The sequence below is a fragment of the Heterocephalus glaber genome, unplaced genomic scaffold, assembly GCF_053883595.1.
Source record: "Heterocephalus glaber isolate CG9 unplaced genomic scaffold, H.glaber_assembly_v1.0 deba00001569, whole genome shotgun sequence".
Lineage (NCBI taxonomy): Eukaryota > Metazoa > Chordata > Mammalia > Rodentia > Bathyergidae > Heterocephalus > Heterocephalus glaber.
This window is the reverse complement of record NW_028258354.1, coordinates 8,352,886-8,375,804: the sequence shown is the minus strand read 5'-3', so window position 1 is coordinate 8,375,804 and position 22,919 is coordinate 8,352,886. Positions and strand designations below refer to the sequence as shown.

Below are 22,919 nucleotides of genomic sequence, written 5' to 3'. Positions count from 1 at the left end.
CAGGTACACGCTAGCAGCTCAGGACCTGGTGATGCGTGCCCGAGGTGTCCTGAAGGACAGGGGATGGCGGATATCGAATGACCGGCTGGGCTCGGGAGATGACATTTCTGTATATGTCATTCCTTTAATACATGGAAACGAACTGTCATGAAAGTGACCCCCGGGGACTGGGAGGACAGAGGGAAAGAAAATGGGGATGCTTCTGGGCAGAGCAGAACTGGGAGGTGCCCGGCTGAGTTCAGGTAATGCAGTTTCTTCCCAGCCCAGATGGGGAGTTTGCTGCCAAAAAGCCACTGGCTGTGCTTCAAGGTGACCCTTAGGTTTCCATTTCTTTTTTAGTAACAGGTCTGGACACTCAACTAGAGCGAAACAGGGAACCTGTTACAGAGTGTTGTATCTCCATTGGCTTCTTTTATAGGCCTCCCAGGCAGCTCTTGCCCATCTGGGAGCACATCCATCATATATATTTTACCTACAGTAGATGAGACAACCATTTTTAGATGGCAGAAAACCCCTCAGCCTGTCACGCTGCCAACTTCTCTCCGGGTTCAAAGTGCTGCATTGGAAAGGTGGGGGTCACACCTCAAAGTATGAGCACCTACATTCTAGTAAGCTCAAGATTTATTTCAGGGATTGCTGGCTTTCCCTTCTTTCCCCCACCTCTTTCCTTCTGTTTCTTTTTATTCTTTTGTGGTGATGGTAGGGGAAGGCTGAGATTTTTTTTCTTTCCAACATTCCTTGAATCTCTAGTTTCCCTCCCAGGGAATAGGACTGGGATTTTCCAACTCCTGGCTGAGGGATTTCTGTGTTAAAGTCCAACCCGGGCTGGATTGTCCACATCTCCTGTGGCCCACACCACCCAGGCAGCCATCTGGAGCAGTGCCCTGCCTGACACTGTGTCTTTGTTGTGTAACGTTTGTTCCTGAGTTCCATTTTCTCACCAAATCAGTGTGTTTTCTTGAAAATAGGGGTGTTCTTTGGACCACTAGCTCCTCTATTATCTTCAGCAGTCTCCTTGGGTAGCTTGCGGTCGCACTGTGAGAGTCTAGATTTTCATTTCTGGAATGGTTGGCTTCTCTCACCTGCTGTGTCATGAGAATCGACACAAAGCAGTGTTTAATGGACCGGTTTAAGAGGCTCTTGTATCAGTGGGTTTGCCATACCTCATTTGAGGACAGTTTCAGATTCAGGTTTCATGGACTGTGATTGTCCTCTAGCTCACTCCAAGCAAAGTATGTGTATCAGAGTTCTGTGAGCCGTAGCAAATCTCTTTCCATCATCTTTGGGGAAGGCGCACTCAGGATGCCACTTGAGTAAAAGTGAATTTGAAGTTGAGTCCTTCTCATGCTGTTTTCCCTGCTCCTTTTCCAGAGAATCATGCTGTAGCTCCCTAGAAATGGAGACCCTTGTTCCCACAGGGGCTCCACCTCTGTGTGTGCCTCGCAAACACAACAGTAGCAGACACCTCGCCACCATGAACACCCACTACTTCTGTGCCAGGAGGAATGCCAAGACAAAATCTCTTTCGTCTCCTAGGCAGACTGCTCCTGCATACCGAAGGGCCTAGTAGAGCAACACTTAAATGCAAAGTTCTCTTCCTGTGGACCTTCTGTGGTGTCATTACCATTTTGACAACTTTGTGTAATTCAAACACTCTCCCAACCCAAAAGAGATAAAGGTCATTCATGTGACTCCCCAGAAGTGCTGCAGAGTCAATTCTAGTTCTTGTGTTTGTTTAAATTCCTTCCCCAGAGGAGAAAATAGGAACCTTTCCTCCAGGGTAGTAAGTCACTTAAATTCCTGGAGTTGTAGATATTTTTGTAGGACAGATCTGGAACCTTCCTGCTCAGGAATGAATTCGTTGCACAGTGTGGAATCAATGCCATGTCTGGCAGGTAAAATACTATGGGAATTTTCTCCATCAGGTGTTTACCAACATGTTGCCTGAGAAGAAATGGGCTGTTACCTTCTCAGGAGTCCTCTTCATCAGACAGCATTCCCTACTCCTTCAGGAAGCCTTAGCTACCCCCAAACATCTCTCTCAGCAAACCATTTTCTTCCCTGGCAGAATATGATGCCATGGGAACACTCTCAGGCATCATACAACAGTGTGGTCCCCTTTCTGCTCCTGCACTGACTCTCAAAGTCACATAGAAATTGGAAACTTGGGCAGGGGATTTAGCTCAGTGGTGCTGCTGCCTGCCTCACAAGCACAAGGTCCTGAGTTCAATCCCCAGTACCAAAAAAACAAAAACAAAAACAAAAACAAAAAAAGAAATTGGAAACTTGAGAAAGTCTTCCATGAGGACCCTGCGCTGCCTTCTTTGGGATCTTTCCCGTTTCTGCCCTCTTTTTTTTCCTCCTCCTCCCCCCTTTTTTCTCTTCTTTCTTCTCCTCCTCTTCCTCCTTTTCCTTCTCTTTTGCTTTCCTGGACTTCTCTCTGGGCCCTACCTTGAGCTTCTCTAGTCTTATTTAAGCTATCAGAGTCAGAATTTCAATGTAGATGTCCTGACAACTTTCTACTGGGTTCACCAATTCCTTTACTGCCAAGGCATGTCTCAGGAAAAACTTTGGAAACCTCTCATTCAAATAATCCTAAAACCTTGAGCATTTCGTCCTGTTGGTTTTAGTAACAAAGGTAGCTAGGAATTCTTTTCTTACGTCTACTTGGATAGAAAGGTCATAATAGCAATCTAAAGCCATGTTTGTATTTGGGGGATAGAAAAAAGACTACAAATGAGGTGAATACATCAGAAGCCGAAAAAGTAATTTGTTAATGCCTATGGCAGGGCTACCCAGCACTGATATGACTCTGTGCATTTAGCTTACTCCGCTTGGCCTTATTTTTCATGCAGGGCCCAAGTTACCCTACCCCACAACAGTAACCATCTACATAATAGGTTGGCAGTTGGTGCATTCTTGGAAAGGTCAAAAAGCTCACTCATAATCCTGTAGAACATACTTATATGTGGTTCTGAAACCTTGTGTATCTGACTTATAGCCAAATCTGCTTGTCCTGATAGCCTCAGAGGAAGTCTTGTGTAATTAAAACGCCTTTGATTTCCTAGTTGGGTCTTTATGGTTGTCCTGGGGGTTGTGTGACCACTTCCTTTAATGAAAGGCTCTTTCAGCTCAAAATGTCTTTGCTAGGCTGACCCCTGCTCTTTGGACTAGTTGGCAACACTCTTGCTTAGAGTGTGAACTCACAGTCCCGCCATCCTCTGCAGCATCTTGCCAGACAACCCCATCGAAGCTTCATCTTGTAACATCCAGAGTCAGAGCAGGACCAGTAGGCAGAGAGGTGGAGGGAGTTCCGCTGTGGCTTCCAAGGAAGGAAGAGGAGAGAATTTGGCTAGGCCAAGCACTCACTTGTCTGATGGGAGCTTAAAAAGTGAGAATTTCCATTCTTTTCTATAGTATTCAGCTTTGCAGGATCTGGAGTGTTCATTTCTTAAATTCCTAGCAACTTACCTCCATGGGGCTATGTGAAGTCAGCCGTGCCCACATTCTCTTACTCTTCTCTGTAAGGATTTATTTATCTTGAGGGAGGAATTACAGCCATAAGTAGATATTGGTGGGCAACAATGAGTCCCAGGACCCAGATTTAGCCCCACATGTTAGCCATTTGGACAGGGTTGTCAGTGTACCAAAAACACTAGTGTGGAATCACCTGGGACACGTCTCCCACATCTTTTACATCGGATCCTCCTCTTGATGTCCCTTTCCTTGTCTCCATTCCTACCTCCTTCCTCATCTGCTTTTCCACCCTAACCATAAGGCCACAAGTGGTCAATGGTTTTCTTTCCACCAGTTTGAGGATCTAACTTTTCCTTAAGAGATCCACCTTTTTCAGAGTATGTTAAGCTTTGGTGGGATTTTCATTTCAGTAGGATAGTGCTTCTGGAGCAGATGGAGAAAGCAGTGAGATTCATTGTCTATGCATGACCCTAAAAGTTACCAGATTTAAGAAAAGAGTAAAACAGTCTCTGGCCACAGCACAGAATCTTACGTTAAAAACTTGGATTTTGATGACATACAAGAGTGGAGAAGTGGAGCAGCCTGCACAGAACAGCCCACCTCTCTGAAAACTTGGGTTTTGTGTGGCAGTGCACCGTATCTGTGTACACTGGGATTTTCAAAGGACACTACAGGAGCGCCCTGACTTGTCTCTGATGTGAGCCCCATGGCTCTTCGACAAATGTGAGTGTCAGTTTGAGAAAGACTGCTCTTTCTGATCCACAGTGTCATTTGTGTAAATAGCTTTAATTTTTCCTGTGTGTCTTAGATAAAGTTTTGTTCATGTAGCAACCAGGTAGACAGTGACCAAATATGGCTATACATGTGCTATTGTTTCCCACTGTGGTGTACCTGAAGAAGGAGAGCCTTGTGTCCTCTACTCTTGTGATTGCCCATGAGTACTTTGTGTTTGTTTGGGGAGTCCTGAGATTATTCTTTCACTCCTGTTTTGCCTCCAAACTTCTTTGTTTCTGTGGAGACTTAAGGAGGCCCATGGTGAGGATCATTTGTAAGGAATATGTATGACATCGTCTGTTTCCAAAACTACCCTGCGTACAGTAAATTGAGAGCAATCTGCCTGAAAATGGTTTCAGAACCATGTACCTTCATGCTTTGTGATTGTGAAACATTGACTTTTGTAACCCCCAAATGAAAATTGTTTAGTAAAGGGGATCTATTTTGTGTGTTTTGAAACTTAGGTGCAATGTCCCCTGGGAAAAGCTAAAGAACTGTATATGTTCAATGACATTTTAAAATAAAATACTATATATATGTACATAGGACATCTTTTGCAAAACTTTTTGTGTCTTTTATTTGAATTCACTGTGAAATTTCTTCATATCATGTAGTGGAATGGTAAGAGAGCATCATGAATTAATGTGAGGTTATCAACTGTAAATGCAGACTCAGAATCAAAAAGGGAAGGATTGCCAGTACTATAAGCCTTCACAGAGTACCAGTGAGGGCTAAGACATGTCAACTATGCCTCTAGCAGAACTACCATGCATAGCATGTATAAACACACCGAGAATTCAGAGAAAAGAATTAACTCCTAAGAGCGATTCTTCAGTGAGAGGGCAAGTGCCTAATATTGCTGAAGGCAGTATGAATCAAGACTTTCCTTACTCACTTGAGCACTTCAAGTACTTACAAAGTATTGGTAAAATGTACTGTCTTATAAAGACCAAGTACATTTAATGAAATAAATTTAATGTTACCTTAACACTTGGGGTAAGGCATCAAACAGTGCTAATTCTGCTTTGCTGTAGAATCCTGTAAGTTAAAAAAGTAATCTAGAAAATATCAACAAAATGTTATTAGAAATGATCTAAGGACAAGTGTTCTCCCTTATCAGTGGGAAATATTTACCAGACCCCCCAGTGCCTAAAAATGTAGATAGTACTGAAACATGTACTGTGTTTTTTTCCATACATACTTACAATAAAGTTTAATTTATAGACTCACCACAGTAAGATTACTGACAATGACTTTGAACAATTATAACAAGTTAATAAAAGTTATGAATTGTTTATTCTTGAAATTTTTCACTTAATATTTTTGGCCCACAGTTAAGCACAGGTAACTGAAATGATGAAAGAGAAATCTACAAATAAAGGAAGACCACTGTATGAATTTGCAAAAGAAAGCTAACTGTATATTATAGTTTATCTGAAACTTAGGAAGAGCGACAGACAGTCATGTTAGAATGCTTTTACTGCCAAGCTCCCCAGTCTCTTTCACCTTCATCTGTACCCTAATGCTTCTCATCCTCCTCATCCTCTGCTCAGAGCAGAAACCAATGGAAAGTGTCAGTCTCCGATCCTGGGCCTGAAGATTAGGATATCTCCAAGGAAGATGGAAGTCTTCTAGCATTCTCTCAGGAGTCATGCTTACTTTATCTAATTAGCTCTTGAAAGGAGTGGTGATCTTTTTCCAAAAAGGGCTGCCAACAATGCCCCCGGTGTCTGATTGCAAGTTCTTGTCCTCTTAGAGAAGTTAGATTTTTTTCCCTCACCCTTTAACTCTGGTCTGGCTTGTGACTTGCTTTGATTAATGGAACTCAGAAGTGATATTCTAAGACTTACAAGCTGAGATCCCTCAAAGTATCATAGCACATGCTTTCACACTTGGAAGCCCAGAGTATGCCTCCCTGTAAACGTCAGACTTGATCACTGAGTGATGAAAAGGCCCAGTGGGAGAGAGCTGAAGTGCCCAGATGTTAGGAGTCGGGGATCTCCAGTCTCAAGCTCCAGCTGAGTCACCAGGTGATAACCATGGGAAAAGAGAGGCCCAGCGAGTTCTCCCTTGTCCAGATCATTCCAGCTGAGGCCACAGATACTGTAGGAGAGAGAAGAGCCGTCCCCACTGAGCCCTGCAGAAACTCCTGGACCATAGAACCATGAACAAATACAATGGTTTTTGTTTTAAGCCACTAAGTTCTGGATAATTTATCACACAGCAATAGATAACTAAAATAAGGTATAGAGGTCCTAACTCTGGGAGACTTGGGATAAAATTATTAAAAATGTAAATTAATGAAAGTGCTGGAGGTGTAGCTTGCATCACGTGTGAGGCCCCAATTTCAGTCCCTAGCGTAAGAAAGGGAGAGACAGAGAAAGAAAAGAAAGGAAAAAAAGGAAGGAAAGAAGAAGAAAGAGTGTTAACAAAATACACTTGTGACTTGGGAAATGATCTTCCACATGCAACCTGGTACGGGGATGTGGGAACCAGCTTATAGCAGTAATGCAGACTTGACTAATAATCCATGCTGGAGTCTTAACAAGAATTCTCCACATGTGTGCTTTTGCTTCTTCAAGCCACTTGTATTGATCACTGGTAAGCTAGGAAAATAGGACCCTTGTGGGTCTCTTGAGCACAGCAGAAAACAAAGATTCTAAAACTCCTTGCTTATGATAAGACAAGCCTGTGTTGTACTATTTATGACCTTTGGGATGGTCAAGTGGTTCTTTGGTTCTCAAGCTTGTGTTTCTTGAGAATATTAGGAAAAAAACAAGATAATTTAAAAATTATTTGTGAATGTATGTATGTGGGTTTTTTTTTAAATCTCATCATTAAATTTTCTCATCATTTTTTAAGTATCTTCAGAATACTTCAAACTTGTTACCATTTTCCCTTAACTAAATGACAGTCCAAAGAGTGAGTTATATATCCTAGCAATTAGTCTGCCTTTTTAATTGCCTTTCCTATCATTAAAACCTTGAAAAGACTACTGCTTGCTCAATATATCTCTGTACCTTTTCAGTCTCATGTCTTTCACTTCTGACAAGATTTTCCAGCCAGCTAACCTCTTTTGCTTTATTGATTCCAATTAGGCTGCCCACAGAGACAGTGTGACTGTGTACACGGTGGGGGCAGAGTGGACACAGATTGTTTTCCACAGACCAGATCTCATCGTTTTGCTGAACCGGGTGGAGGGGGGGATGCTCAAGGACAGGGCTTTCAGCCCTGGAGGAGAGCAATTCCTTAAAAGGGGCATACAAATCAGAGCTTTTTAAAAAATATTTTAAAAATTTAACATTTGCAACTCTAGTCACTATAAAGGAAAAGCAGATGTGCTCATTCAGAAGGTGCTGATGTGAGATGGGAGAGCAGTGAACATGAGAATGGGAGAAAAGTGAAGCCATAGCAGCAAAATGTCCCAAACCAAGCTACCTCATATCCCTAAACAGTCCTAAAGCAGCATCTTTAGTGAGCAAACATCTCTGATTTAAACTAAAGAATCAGCAAATCTGCCAGAAGTAGTTTTAGCAATTCTGTATTAGCTATTGCTTCCCTGTTGGTCAGTTCAAAAAACAAGGTGGTAGGAACTCCTGAAGAACTGTGACTTTTCCATTGTCCCTTTTTTAGGATGGAAGTGAATTTTCTCATTCTTAAAACCCTTAAACTAAATGCAGAGAACATTTGGTCAATCTACCGGTCATATAGTAGAATTAAAAGGAAAATTAACAGCATGGCTATTCTCATACTTACAAAAATAGATAAGTACTGTCATTAGTATTACATGACTTAAACTACACTGCAAAGAGACTCAAAAAAGATGAAATATGATGTATGTCTTGGCATTGCTCCAAAGCAATTAAAAGAGGAGGGCTGGAAGGATTTATAGATGCAACAAGATTTGGCCATGTTGAAGAGAGCAATACAAACTTGGAAATAAAAGGGCAACTACATGTTTTTCCAGTGTCTTTCCTGGAATATCATCTGCCAGGCCCACCCAAGGATTATTTAGTTATTAGGTTATGGGTCACCAAACTTTTTAACTACAGGGCCTCACAGTAAATATTTTAGGCTTTATGAGCCATTTGGACTCTGTCACAACAACTCAAACCAGCCATATGCAATCAGAACTAGAAACTGTACTGAGGAGGTATAAAGTCAAGCTTTACACCTTGACTAGATTTGACTAATAACAATGTAGCCTGATTCTGCTTCTCTGATATGGGATAAATGAAGAAAGTCATGCACTCCAGTGGCCTGTTGCTAAGGAAAATCTAAGTAGATCCATAATCATTTATCTTGTTTTATTGAGTTGTAAACGGCTAGTTTTTATTGCTAAGACAGTCAGTCCATCATTCAGCTTTCAGCTGTATCAGCGGTAGATACACTGGGGTTATGATACTGTGTTTTCTCAATACTGAGATAACACCAGTTATATAATCTGCCACCAATTCTAAATTAACTGTTTTTTCTAATTTTCAAGGAGTAAGGTAACTCCTCATTTGCCATACTCCAGCTACAAGGCAAAGAAAAACATTCAAGTCATTAGTTCATATTATTTATTATGCCCTGTTCTGGGTGCTTGCAATCTGGATTCTTTTGTCCCCTTCTCAGGTAAAAAGTACTGTCTTTCACAGATGAGGAAATAATTGTAGTCTATAGTAACTAGAGAACATACTTTATATGATTTCAGTCATTTGAAGTTTACTGAGGTTTGTTTTGTGACCCAACATATGATCTAGCCTGGAGAATGTCTCATGCACACATTGAGAAGAATGTATTCTGTTGTTGGTGCTCTATACATCACTGTTAGATTTAGGTAATCAGACTGTTCAATGTTTCTATTTTCTTGTTAATTTTCTGCCTGGTTCTATCCATGATTGAAAGTGAGTGGGGATATTAAAATCTACAGTTGTTACTAACATGTTCTCTATTTTGCTTTGTGTACTTTGGGACTTAGGCTCTGTTGTTAAATGCATATATGTTAATAATTGTTATGTATTCCTCATGAATTGGTTTTTTCTCTTTACATTTACCTACCCTGCTTTGTCTCCCAATAAGTTTTGTCTAAAGGCTGTTTTGTCACAAATTTGTACAGCCACTCCTGCTCTTGTTTAATTTTTTTCATGGTACATCTTCCCATTATTTTCTGTCCTTTTTTGTGTTGCTAATTCTAAAGTGTTCCTTATAGAGACTAGATCATGTTCTCTTTTTTGTATTGTTAATTCTGAAGTGTTCCTTATAGAGACTAGATCATGTTCTCTTTTTTGTATTGTTAATTCTGAAGTGTTCCTTATAGAGACTAGATCATGTTCTCTTTTAATTCATTTGCCAATCCCTGCCTTTTGATTAGAATGTAATCACTGGTGTAATTACTGATGAGATAGGACTCATTGAGGGCTAAGGGCATAACTCAGTGGTAGAATACTTGCTTAGGGCATGAAAGGCCCTGGATTGAGTCTCTAGCACTGGCTACAAAAGGACTTAGGTTTACCATTTTGCTATTTGTTTTCTTTGTGTTTTATGTCCTTTTTATTCCTTTATTCTTCCACTACTAACTTCTTGTGTATAATTTCTAGTGTATCATTTGGTTCCCTGTTATTTCTTTACTGTTTATTTTTGTAGTAGTTGCCCTGGAGAATTAAAACAATCTAGTTTGAATTAACAGAGTTAATTTCAAAAAGTATATTTTTAAAAAACTGTGATCCAATATATACTTTCATTCTCTTCTTTCTCCTTTTTAGTATTTGTCATACAAAGTGCACCTCTCTACAATGCATGCCTATCAGCAGTTGAATAAGTATCACTTTTATGCAGTTCTCTTTTAAATTATATGGGAGAAGAAAGGAGTTACAAACAAAAATACATTTATAGAGTCTTTTATATTTCCTACATATTTATCTTTACTGGTGTTAAGTTACCATCTATGTTTCTTTCACTTCAACCTGAAGGACTTCCTTTAGTATTTCTTGGAAAACAGATCTACTGGAGACAAATTCTCTTAGTTGTTTATCTGGGAATGTCTTAATTTCTCTTTTGAAAGAGCTTTTCCCTGGAGATAGAATTCTTGAGTGGTGGATTTTTTTTTCTTTCAGCATTTTAAGTATATCATGCCTCCACCTTCTGGCCTCTGTGATTTCTGAGGGAAGTTAATCTTATTAGGACTTGCTTATAAGTGATGAGTCACTTTTACTGCTTGTAAGAGGTTGACCATGATGTGTCTAGGTGTGGATCTCTGATTTACTCTACATAGAGTTCATTGAACTTCTTGAACATATAATCTTTTTCTTCAAATGTGGGGCACACATTCAGTGTTCTGGTGAGCAGTTTATAGCTCTGGCTTAGCCTTCACTTCCTGCTCTTACACAGCCTTACCATCAGCCAGAGACTGAAAATTAGGGCCTTCTCTGGTCTTTTCTGGGAAAACAAACTGCCCTGCACATTCTCAAGGACTTCTAGACTTCTAGTTTTATGTTGGTATTTTTCAATCCCCCTTGTGGACATCTTTTTGACCAGTTTTTCCTTTTTCAGTCAATCTCTTACTAGCCTCACCTAAGGACACTACCTCAGACAGCTGTGATACTCAACAATCATCACTGATTTTGCTAATACCCTGCACATACTGCTGTGTGAACATAGCAGGTCAAGTAAAGACAAGTGCCGAGAATAGGACTTTTGAGGGAGCTTCCAGAAACATAAAATACTGACAACTCTGGGCAAGGGCTTTTGGGAGAACTACAGACCTATTCTGCCCCAGTGAATGCCTGCCTGCTGATTTTCAGGGCTATTGTTGTGATGAGACTGGTGATGTTTAAGGCTGCCACAGATCTAGAGAGAAGAGTAAAAGTTTTTCAAGTTAAAATGCCATAGATCTCCCTCTTCATACTGAGAAAAGCTGAGATTCAGCTTTTTAAATCTTTTTTTAAACTAGGAACGAAATTAGAGCCTTTGCACTGAGCTACACCTTCAGCCCTTTTTAAATTTTTGTTATGTTGAGACAGGGTTTTGCTAAATTGTGGAATTGCCCAAGCTGGGCTCAAACTCACAATCCTATCTCAGCCTCTTGTGTGCTGGGATTACAGGCCTGCATCACTGCACCTGGCTCCATTTTTCTTGAATAAACATTCCTCAGATTGTTGCAATCCTTTGGCTAATTTCCAGAGTGCTGAAAAAGGTAGTTTGACCCTTTTGCCAGTATTCTTGTTGCTTATTTGAGGAGTGAATTTTCAGAGGTCTTTATGCCACCATTTCAGAAGTACCTCTCCAGATGAAAAAAATCAAAGTTCAAGTATGTTAAGTAGTTACCCAAGGACATGATGGCAAGCAGCACCAAAGCTAAAATTCCAAATCTAAATCATATACACTGTACCCACCTGCCTATTATCACACTGGTTTTCTGCAACTTGTCATTAGATAATAAACAACAGTCCCCAAATCTCCAATATATGTGGCTTTTATTTGGCTGGCATTTTTTTTTTTTTTTGGCTGGCATTTTTAACAAGCTCTTTCACCTACAGTCCCTATGGCTGAACTTCGTATTAAGCCATCCTAACAAGTCAGGTTCATGTGTTGACCCATCAGCACCATTTTCTCTATCAGGTGTTTCTGCCACAAGCAACCTATTCCTCTTTCACTCTGGGGTGGGGGGAGCATGTTATGGTTATTTTGTTTTGATTTTTGGTAGAGTCTTGCTATGTTGCCCAGGGTAGCCTCAAACTCCTGACCTTGCTTAATCCTTTTGTCTCAGCCTCCTGAGTAGCTGAGACTCCATATACATAGTACCATGCCTGGCTTCACTCTAGTTTTGACTCTTAGTTGGCTATGAATATGTATGTTGGCAATTGAATAATAAACTCCTTGCTAAGGCTTTTCTTTACCCAAGCAAAATGAATAGTCTGCAACCCCAAGGATATTAACCATAGTAGCTGGAATTTCTAAGAATTTTTCAATAAAAGCTGAGGAATAGGTAAGCTTTAGTGTTCCACTCATGCTGGCCAATGGTTAAGGACAGATATCTAGAGTCTGGAAGATGATAATATTATGTTCAGATCCTCTTGAACTAAAAGTGAGCTTAAAACAGATCCTACATTCTTGAGTACTGGCCTGCAATAAAAATAATGGTATAAGGTAAACCTTTTACCAGTATACCTAGCTGTGCTATTTATTACAAAACCTGAAGTGTCAGGATGAAGAGTCATTTGCTGCAGTGGTATCAATATTACAGCTCTTGACATCTCTCTTTATAGGCTCAGTTCACCTGAAGTAAGATTTCACTCCACGGACTAACAAGGCATCTTTTGATGATCTACTTGACCTTTGCCTGGGCTCAACAATAAGAAGAGTGAAAAGATGTTATTTTTCAGCAGAACAAAACCCAAAAACATAAGCTAAAGGAGCCTAAGTCCAATATGATGGCCAATGGCATTTAATTAGTTAATCCTTGTCCCTTCCTGGAGACCCTCACTGTACATTAAAGTCACATGGGAGTCTTAAAAAAGATCCTGTCGACCAGGTCAGACCTCAGACCAGTTCATCAGAGTCCCACAGGGAGGGACCTAGCCGTCAGTACTTTCTTTAATGTTCTCCAGGTGATTCCAGTGTGAGACCTACTGTGTAAAGATATTAAGGACCCACCACTGAACTGATGTTGACAGGTTTAGCAAACAAAATATAAAAGACACATCATCCTATTAAATTTCAGATAAAGACTTTTTCAGTATCCCACATTAGAGGCAACATTTGGGCCATATTTACACTAAAAATTTATCTGCTATTTATGTGAAATTCACATTTAAATGAGAGCCCTCTCTGGACATAGTGCTTCCTGTCCATAATCCCAGCACACCCAGAATCTGAAGGAGAAGGATCATAAGTTCGAACCTAGCCTAGGCAGTTTATCAAGACCCAGTCTCAAATTTTTTAAAAGAACTAAAGATCTACCTCAATGTGAAGGCCCTGGTTTCTATCTCCAGTACTGCAAATAAATAAATATCCTCTATTTTATTTGGAAAACCTAAGTAGGACATAACTGAAAATCAAGCAAGGAGGATAGGAAAACTCTATTATCAGAAATATTTAACTGGGGTAAGTTTCACTGGTGGTAAGTTTCTTAGAAACACAAGATCATCTGGCACATAGTATAAAAAAAACAAAAAAAAAGCTCTGCCAGGTGAACACTATCCATACCATCCAGAGGAGAGTTTCCAAGTCACTTCGGAGGAAAAATGGCTTCAGGACTGTTCCAGGCAGGCTTCCATAGTGCCTGCATTAGTCTTCTAGGGCTGCCATAACAACGGTTGATACCACAGATTGGGTATTTAAACAACAGAAACTTATTTCTCACAGTTCTGGATCCTAGAAATCCTAGGTCAAGGTGACAACAGGTTTGGTTTCTCCTGAGGCCTTGTACTACTTTACAAATGGCTTCTTTCTCACTTTTTTCTCTGTGTACCTCACATCCTGGTTGTGGTATGTGTGTCTTTGTCCCTGTGTATCTCTGTGTGTCTAGATTTCCTTTTCCTGTAAGGACACCAGATTGAATTAAGGCCCACCTATTTTACCTTATTTATCTGTAATAACCTCTTAATAGGTTCTCTCTTTAAATACAGTCATATTTTGAGGTACTGGGAGATTACAGCTTCAACATATGAATTTTGCTGGATACAAATCAGCCCACAACAGTGCACCTCATGGACAGGAGTCCTGGGTGTGGCGTGGTCCTGATGTCCTCTTCCCCTGGCCACCCCAGCCCAGCACTCCCTTTCTCCCTCAAGCTGTGCAAGACCATGACAATGGCCCTGAGCTAGTAGGGAAAAAAAAGAGGCATTTCTGAGGGAAGTGACTGAAATGAAAATTAGGCAGGCAGAAGAGGAATTCACTTTCCTGTGAAGAAAGGAAAGGGGGAGAGTATCTCACCTAATGGAAAGATGATAGAGAAAGTGATACAGAACATGTTAAACTAAGATGGACCAAATGCAGAAGAGAGAGAATATGAAAACGATACCCACTTCTCTTAGAGATTGAGGACACCAGGAAAGGGAGTAGGTAGGATAATAAGGCACAAACTATGATTTCTCCAGGTTTCCCTTTGTCCCTTTCAGGAAAAACAAAACAAAATAAAAATGCCTCAAGTGTTTTATGACTGTCTGTACAGAACTTGGAGATGAGACAGCTCTGTCTTCGTTTTATTAGATTCTGGGGTTTGGTTAGCTTTCAGGAGCGTAGTTCACTGTCTCCAAGCAGCTGCCCTGGGTTCTACTGCTCGTGGGCATGAATATACATGGTAGGGACCCAGATGTGCCCAGACTGCAGTAGGATCTCCAGGACATGCAGGCTCACACGTACACCTGCTTGGGTTTGAGACGGTGCCCACCCCAAGAGCAGTGGGATCGGAACCAGTCCCTGCTGCCGTCCTGTCCCCGGCTGGGCCAGGCCCGGGAGACCTGAGGAGGAGCTGGGCTTTCTTCCCAGCGCCCGGAGCGCAGGTGGAAGGGATCCCAGGCTGGTTGGAGGTGAAAGCATCTGCCCTGTCCGTTGAGACTATGGCCCGGGAGGGGGTCCGTGTGGGGGCCCCTGGCTGACAGTGAAAGGAGGGATGCAGCCGCCGCCCGCTCCCCAGCGTGGCAGCTCTGTCCCCTCGAGGGCGCGGGTGGCCGTCGCTCCCCGCCTCCTGGGCGGCCGCCAGCCCTCACTGCCATTCCTACAAGAGCAAAGGGCTGCTTACGAAGAGTGTACACAAAAGCCAGGCTGAGAAATGAGTTTTCCACGCCAGCACTCACCCGCTTGGCCTCGGCTGCGTGCAGAGTCGCGGGGCCCACGGGAGGCCCCGCACCCGGGGGAGCGAGTGCGTCTCTGAGCAGCGCGGGGCTCCCCAAATGAGACCCGGGGAGGCTGCGCGGGTCCGGCCTCCTGGAGCAGCAAACGCTCGGGGCCTCGCCTTCCCACCCCCTCTCAACCCGACGCCCCCTACCCCCACTGCGCAGTGACATCCCCCGGACACCTCAATCAGTGGTGGACTGCCAGGCCCCCTAATTTATGGTTATGGGTTGTAACAACTTTAACGTGATTTATCTGACTGCAGGGAAGATGGCAAAAAGCTCCAGAAGAATGATTGGCCGTCCAGGCTTTGTGTATTTCTGATTGGCCTTATTAATTTAGGGCACCGCCAGGAAGCAGCCTCTTGGCTGAGACAGGGAAATCTACTTGGTAACAGCCCCTGTGAAAAGTCGTTTTGGGGCTGGCAGAGCTCTGCTTTCGCAGAAACTGAAGAAATAATGTGTTGCTTTTAAAACTGAGAGTTTGACAGGATGTCCTGGCATGCTGATTAAAGCGGATTTAGCCTAAAAGAGAGTCAAGATCAGTTGCCTTGACTAAGACTGTCCCACCTTCCTGTTTACACAGACCAAAGACATCAGTGCTTTCAGGATGGGGGAGGAAGGCTCTTTTCTTGGTTTTATTTATAATGTTTGAGTAGTGGGTTGAAAGGGTAACATTTCTGGCCTTGTAGGGGAAAGAGTTTGGGAGAAGCAGGGTGCAAATATGAGGATATGCTTTTAAAAATGTTTTATCTCAAAATCTTTCTGCTGCAAAAATATTTCTTTCCTTTTGAGTTCTCATCAGACATCATACCTAGTATTTATGGGATCTATAAATTATTTGATAAGCACACCAACACACCACACTTCACAAGGTCATTACTCTGTGTTACCACAGTAACTGTCATTTAAATGTCACCATTGACTGATGCAACTTAGTCCCATGAATAAAGGACCAAATAACAATATTGGAGGAGTATCATATTTAGAGAAAAATACTTTCATATGAAAGAATTACAAATTCGGTAGGGGTGGATATGTAATTTGTTATATTTATCTACGTGAAACTCAAATGTAGACACACTGCACTAGAAACCTCCAAATATAATCCTTAACATTGTGTTCCCTGGGGGGACCAGAACAAAGCTGGAGAGAGAGAAGACTTGATTGCTTGAGGGAGGGGGCCGGTCCGTGTCACACATGTGGTGGCACAATCATTTCTTTTATTTATAGCTCTAACCAGAAAAATAGACTGGGAGCAGCTGAGTACCAATTTATTTTGCTGCCTGAACCGATGAGAGGTTGCCTTAAATGTCATTGAGTTGGAAGGTTGTGCATTTCATTCACTGCCAGGTTACAGGAAGCTTTGATGCGGGTCTAGAAGGTGATCAGTAATTTTCCCGCCACCTATCAAGGTGGGCAAGAGCAATCCTGCTGGGTGGTATTGGCACGGTGGGGATGCAGCCTGCCTGTCAGTGCTGCCTGGTGTCATCAAATGCTGTTGGAGTAGAAAGGAAGGCAGCCCACTTAATCCTGTTAGAAGAGCAAAGTGGAGCACAAGGTAAGAGTCACCTCCCCGCAAAAAAACAAAAAAGGATTTGGATGTCAGGGGCAGGGACTTGTTTGGGCTACAAGCCATAGCATTTACACAGGGATCAGTGGGCCTGTGCCTAGCTCCCTAAATGTGTAACACATGAGATAATTACATGACAGAAGAGTGTGCTGTGGGAAATCAGAGGAGAAAGCATTGCAGTGTCTGTAAGGGTCAGGGGAGGTTGTCCCCACATATTGACCTCTGCAGTGAATCATAAAAGATGAGCAGTGGGTCAAGGATAAAGGGCAGGAGTTATACTAGCCATGGTGGAATACCAGCATGAAGGAGAGAAGACAAAGACGGGTGACTTAATCCACCCGATGCTGAGTGCTCCCAGGGTCCTAGAGTTGTGATTGCAGGCTGCGTCTCACTTCTAAACCTCACTCCCGAGTAAAGATAAGCAGTCAGGTGTCTTCTAAAGAAAATGATGGAAAAACACACATGTATCTTTCTTTAAGCATATCTAACCATAATGATTACAGAATCATAAAAGAGAACTAAACTCTGAAACCCAGTGTATTTGTTTTTAGCTTAAATGATCCTGCTCCACCAGTGTGACAATATGATACAAAGAAATCACAATCCTGAGTGCAATCTCCCCAGGATGTCAACGTGAACTCTGCTGGTGTTTGTCTCCATGGGACATCAAGCTGGCAGTGATGCGGCAGCATTCCCTGCATCTGGCCCAATGGTCCAGTTTTGCCCTCTGCCTTCTCCTCCTGGGCTGCTCTCCCGACACTGCAGGAAACACATCTGTCATCACAACAGACATGGCCTCCGTTCGTTTACATTCCTTTGCCCACTGGGCAGCTCCCTCCCAGGCCACTGCACGGATGCTTCTTTTTCTTCCTCTTCTTTTGTCCCCATCTCCTTCTCCTCCCTTTGAACAGCTCATTGTCCAGGATCAGAATTATGACTGCACAATTGATAGCTGCCCTCAGTTAAACAAAACCTCCCCTCTTTTGTCTTACTCCCCTCAACATTACCTGCTGTCTCTGTAGCAGCTCTAGTTCCCTCCAGAAAGAGGTAGTGCTTCCCACTTTGTCCTGGAGAACACAATTAGTTGTGGATGCCCAGCCATCCCCAACAGACCTTCTCGCACCTCCCTACATTGCCCAGTTTTCTACGTTACCTTGAAGTGCTCCCTGCCCTTTCAGGGCTGCATTATTCAGTGCCTCTCGGTGTGCTTTGGATGTGAACCTTTGCAGAGCTTCTCTTGGAGGAATCACGGTGCCTACATATCAAGGGCAGAAGGCTACATAGCCCAGGGACATGCCAAGGGACCCAAGCTATGGTGTGTTCTAGACAACTCAGCCTCTGGGTTTTTATTTATTCATTTTGCAAACATTATAGGAGCCCTTTCATATATTTCAGGGTATGTGGAGAAGAATAAGAAGTGTAAGGTCGAGGGAAGCAAACACCTAAATGTGTAACACTCTGGAGAAGGAGTACACCATTAGAGATGAAAAGAATACTGTGGACAATAAGAGAAGAGAATATTTAAGAGTCTTTGAGGGTCAGGGAAGATTTCCCTATTATGTTGACCACTTCACTGGCTCATGGAGGCTGACAGGAAATGGTCAAGGGGAGAAGGAGTGGAAGGTCTTGCTAGCCATAAATGGGGGAAAAAGCTTAAATTAGATGAAAGGAAAAGGACAGGTGGAAGAGTGAGGCAGAAAAGAATGTGAACAAAAGGTAAAGAGGGGTAAGAACAGAATGAAAAGGGAAACACTAGCCGATTTCTCTGATAATACTGGTCCCTCACATAATCTGATTTACTGAGTGGCATTCAGCCTCCAACAGTCAAGCTCATTCCCGGTGCAAACACCACCCTGACTTACACTATATCCATCTCACCAAATGATGCTGGACTCCAGGAAATGAAGGCCTTAGAATGTTCATAATATCCTACTAAAAGTTATCAGGCAAGCATAGAATAGAAAAGCTTAAAAACAAATCCAGGCTTTGAGAAATTTTGGGAAATGCATTGAAATGATATTAGCTGTTATGTAGCATGACATATGGATGGTAGGATTATGAATGATTTCAATTTCTTTTTTACTCATCTATATCTTCTAGGGTGAACATGAATCTTGAATATAAGGTATTTAACAGGTGCTGAGTGAGCTTAATTACAAACATTCTAATAAAAAGAGTTCCTATCATTTACAGTATTTAAATTCATGGATAGTAGCATTTGATCTGGATGTAAAAAGGTGAAACTAGGCTGGGTGTGGTGCCACATGTCTGTAATTCCAGCACTAGAAGCTGAGGCAGGAGGATTCCAGTGAGTTAGAGACCAGCCTGGGCTACACAGTGAGTTCATGGTCAGCCTGGACTATGTAGTGAGTCCATGTCTCAAAAACAACAGAGAGAGAGAGAACAGGTGCAACTAGAAAATTAGGATTATCTTGTTCATTCCGTGGTCAGGTGTTGCGGAGGTAATTTGGGTATGTCTCATTTATTTGCATGTAAATATTGTGCCACCACTACCCATCTCCTGCCCATTAGGGCAAAGACAACTCTGTGGTCACCTTAGCAGTCCCTTTTCCTAGCACAATATCTGATGTGAGCAGATATATGCTCAATAACTATTGTTTAATGAGAGAATAGTTTGAAAACGGAACCCTCACACATGCGCAGATTGTCTCTTCTTGCACGTGACTCTTTTCTCTCATGGCCTCAGAAATTGAGGGAGAAGTTCCTCGAGGTGAAAGTGAGCACCTGGGATAGAAAGGCTTTAGTGGGAAGCAGCTTCTGAGGTAGCCCCCATGATCGCTCCTCCTTGTATTAACTCCCTTGTATAAATCCCTTTTGAGGGTGGACTGGATCTTGTGACTTGATCTAAAGAACAGAACACAGAAGTAGGGTGGCTGTCACTTCTGTGATTAATCACAGTAGACTTTGACTTCCATTTTGGAAGCCTTCTCTTTCTTGCTGGCACTTTCTCTTGTCCTCCTGCTTGCTTGATCTGCTAAAACAAGCTGCCATGCTCTGAGAAGCTCTATGAAAAGGCCCATGTGACAAAGAGTTGACCAGCAACCCACAAGAAACTGAATCCTACCAACACCATGAGAATGAGACTTATTGCAGCAACTGGAGAACCCTACAACTAACTGGTCCTGCCTGTATTCTTCCCCAGAAACTGTAAAATAGCTAAGAAAGAGGTTCTTGCTTGCTGGCCTCATTTTTCTTGAGCTATATTCCTTGCTTCTTTAGTGTCCACTATCCAATTTGTTACTCAGAAAATTTACTCATTAGTCAGTGATGTGAAGGACTCATTGACTTGCAGTGTTAGATATGTTGTAGCTACGTCCATCGTACTCCAGGGGACACCTCACATGGACGGACACCTCTTGCAGGTCCTCCTGCCTCCCATTATTAAAGGACACAGTCTCCTTTTATTCCACTTCCAGACTCATCCTAGTAAATGAGCCCTCTCTTTTTACAAAAGGAATACATTCAGGCCCAAAAAGGGAAAATGGCTTGTTCACTTTCACTCCACAAAAGAATCAGGGTTAGGAGATGAAACAATAAGTCCTGCATCCTCATGCTCCCGACCAGGACAGGAGCTTGCCCCAGTTGCATACTGGTGTTCAATGAAATGAGCAGGTGCTGCACGCTGAGCACGAGGTCCATGCACCTGATCAGAGCTCCTAGTTTAGCTCACCCTAGACAGCAGGACTCACTTCTCTTTGGGTGCCAGACTCCTTTTACTTCATGTGGATTTGCCATTGTGGGGCTTGGTAAACTGCAACTCAGAAGCATTAACCTGAATTCTCCAAAGAAGATTTTTTTTCTTTGTAGGAAACCTCTGGCCGGCTATGCAGAAGAGGTCTGGGGTCTCATAGCACCTCTATCATACTGTCCACTCATTTACTACACATAGTTTGCTTCCTCTCTATTTCCCTTTATTCTACCAGATTTATAATTAGAGCACAACACTTCCCACACAGTGAATTCATCTTCACTAGTAGATATCTGTAATGAATATGCTTTGAATTGGCACTGTGACTTCTGTAATACTGCATTGGTGAAATTAGTCACAGGCCAGCCAAATTCAAGGGGCCAAGGGAATAGACTCCATCTCTCAATGGTAACATGGCATGTTTACACAGTGGAGAAAAAACTGATGTCAGCTAGCTTGAGAGACAAGCTACCATCAATGGAAAAGGACAAAATAACCCACATTAAGAGGCAAGAACCAGATGAGAGCCAAGAAGAGATCTGAAGGTTTGTATATCAGAAGACTGAAATGAAGAGTCTGGGACTGATTGGATACTGTAAGCTCGTAGGTTTCACAGTGGCTTTCCTTTACTCAACACACCCTGTACCTGGTCTAAGTAGTCTACATACAAACGTACACAATACAGGCACGGCCCAGCCACCATGGATCAGAGTTCAGTGGGAGATGCCCATGAGTAACTTCGCAGTTACACTTCAGTGCAGTGACTGCTGACAAAGGGGAAGGAGTAGGGTGTTACAAGAGCATCCAACTCAGATACCCAGGCAGGGGGCAGACAGAAGGGTGGCTGTCAGTGTTGCTTTGTTGCCCTCTAACAAAATTCATAGAAAGACTGCAGGAGGGAATTCAAGGGAAAACAACTGTAGCAATGTTGGTGAGTAGAATTAGATATTTTAAATCCCTCCTCCATTTCTAAGGAGTAAAAATGTAGCCCTGACAGAGATTATGCCTAGAGCAGGATGGGCTGGTAAAGTTGTCAGATGGTCCCTTTTAAAGATTTGGGTCTGTCCAATATAAAGTCATCTTATGAAACTTGTAAAATAACAACACGGATTGAAACGATATCACATGATATTAGGTATAGCTGGATATCACATCATAGGCAGTGGAGGAAACTGAAACAGCACTTTTCCTGACTCCAAAGAAGAAGTTACTGTCCTTGTTGGAGGCATATGGGGTCACGTTCAGGGGGAGGAATTTGATCATTCTTGTCCAAATTAAATGAGCTTGTGTCTTTAGGACAACACCTCCAGCAAGTTACTAACATGCTGTGCCAAGAACAGCAACTGCTTATATCAACACCAGGGAGATTGTTCTCCATGACTGGATGTATTGCCCGTGGCCACCACACTACCTCCGCCTGTTACTTTACCACATATACAGTGGAGGTTCTGTAAATATCTGTCTATCTTAAAGCATATATCACATTTTGAACAGATCACAGATGGTGATGGGGCTGGGTACACTCAGTGTTTAACTCTGCCTTCTAAACCCAGCCAAGAGCTCTGAGTGTGCTGTTAACTATTCAGAGAAATGGAGAACTTTCACTATGTCATCAAAAACACAGGAGCAATATTTAAACTCGATGATGTGCAGAACACTAGAAGAACTTCTCTAAGGAAAATGGTGGCAACTAAATTAACCAATAAGGTGGCATCTCCAGTTTCTCACCTTCCCATTACTGTTGCTCTCCTGTTTTCAGACACCTGTTTTCTTGTCTGGTTCTTTTGTCACTAGCTTTCATTCAAGCTTCTTCCACAGGGACTCTGTTGGTGTGGTGAGGAAGGGAGACAGCTGGCAGGAATGTCCATTTACTTCTTAGCTGCTGGAGCCACTGCTAGGTCTTACAGAGCGAAGGGGTAAGAGTTGGAGAGAGAATACCTAGGGAAACTGAAGAGAAAAATGAGGAAGATGGGGGAATCACAGAAACCAAAAACAAAAATGAAAAGAGAAATGAAGACTGAGATAATGTGGGAAAAACCCCTCATTAAGAGAGGAATTGAAGACACCACTGTCGTCAGCAGCCAGCCAGGCATGCCTTCTGCTGTGGCTTCCTTCTGCTTTGCTTTTGCTTTGTCATTTCATTGTTAATAACACCTCCTTTAGAAAGACAGAGAAGATGAAATTTGGGTTCATCAATTTGAGATATTTAGGTTTTCATAGTTAAATGCTGCTTTTTATTTTTTTGTTTTTTGTATCAAGGATTGAACTCAGATCCTTGCGCTTGCAGGGCAGGTGGCGGAACCACTGAGCTAAATCCCACTGAGCTAAATCCCCGGCCCTAAATGGTTTCTATTGTTGCTGCAATAAATTATGACAAACTTAATGGCTTACAACAATGCAAACTGTATTATCTTAACAATTCTAGAGGTCAGAGGTCCAAAATGGTGTCAATGTGTTAAAATCAAGGTCTTCTCCCCACCCCCAAACTGAGAATTCAACCCAGGGCTTTTCACTGAACTGCATCTCCAAACCTCTTTTTAAATTTTGATAGGCTCTTGCTAAACTGCCC

At 42.3% G+C, this 22,919-nt stretch overlaps 1 protein-coding gene across 4 annotated transcripts in view; it reads left to right on the top strand.

Annotated features, from left to right (window-relative positions):
• Ppm1h (protein phosphatase, Mg2+/Mn2+ dependent 1H) overlaps positions 1–22,919 on the top strand; it is a 334,373-nt gene that overhangs the window by 288,453 nt on the left and 23,001 nt on the right. For 3 of the 4 annotated variants that reach the window (XR_015443411.1, XM_087192356.1, XM_087192359.1), the window contains one exon: positions 12,501–22,919. This exon is cut by the window's right edge. Coding sequence is in view for 3 of the 4 variants with exons in the window: in XM_087192359.1 (XP_087048485.1) it covers positions 12,501–12,540 (40 nt within the window). In the remaining variant the exon portion in view is untranslated. Of the gene's footprint in view, positions 1–3; positions 4,814–12,500 lie in introns of those variants that run through there. The other variant, XM_004861132.4, reaches the window with a different exon arrangement.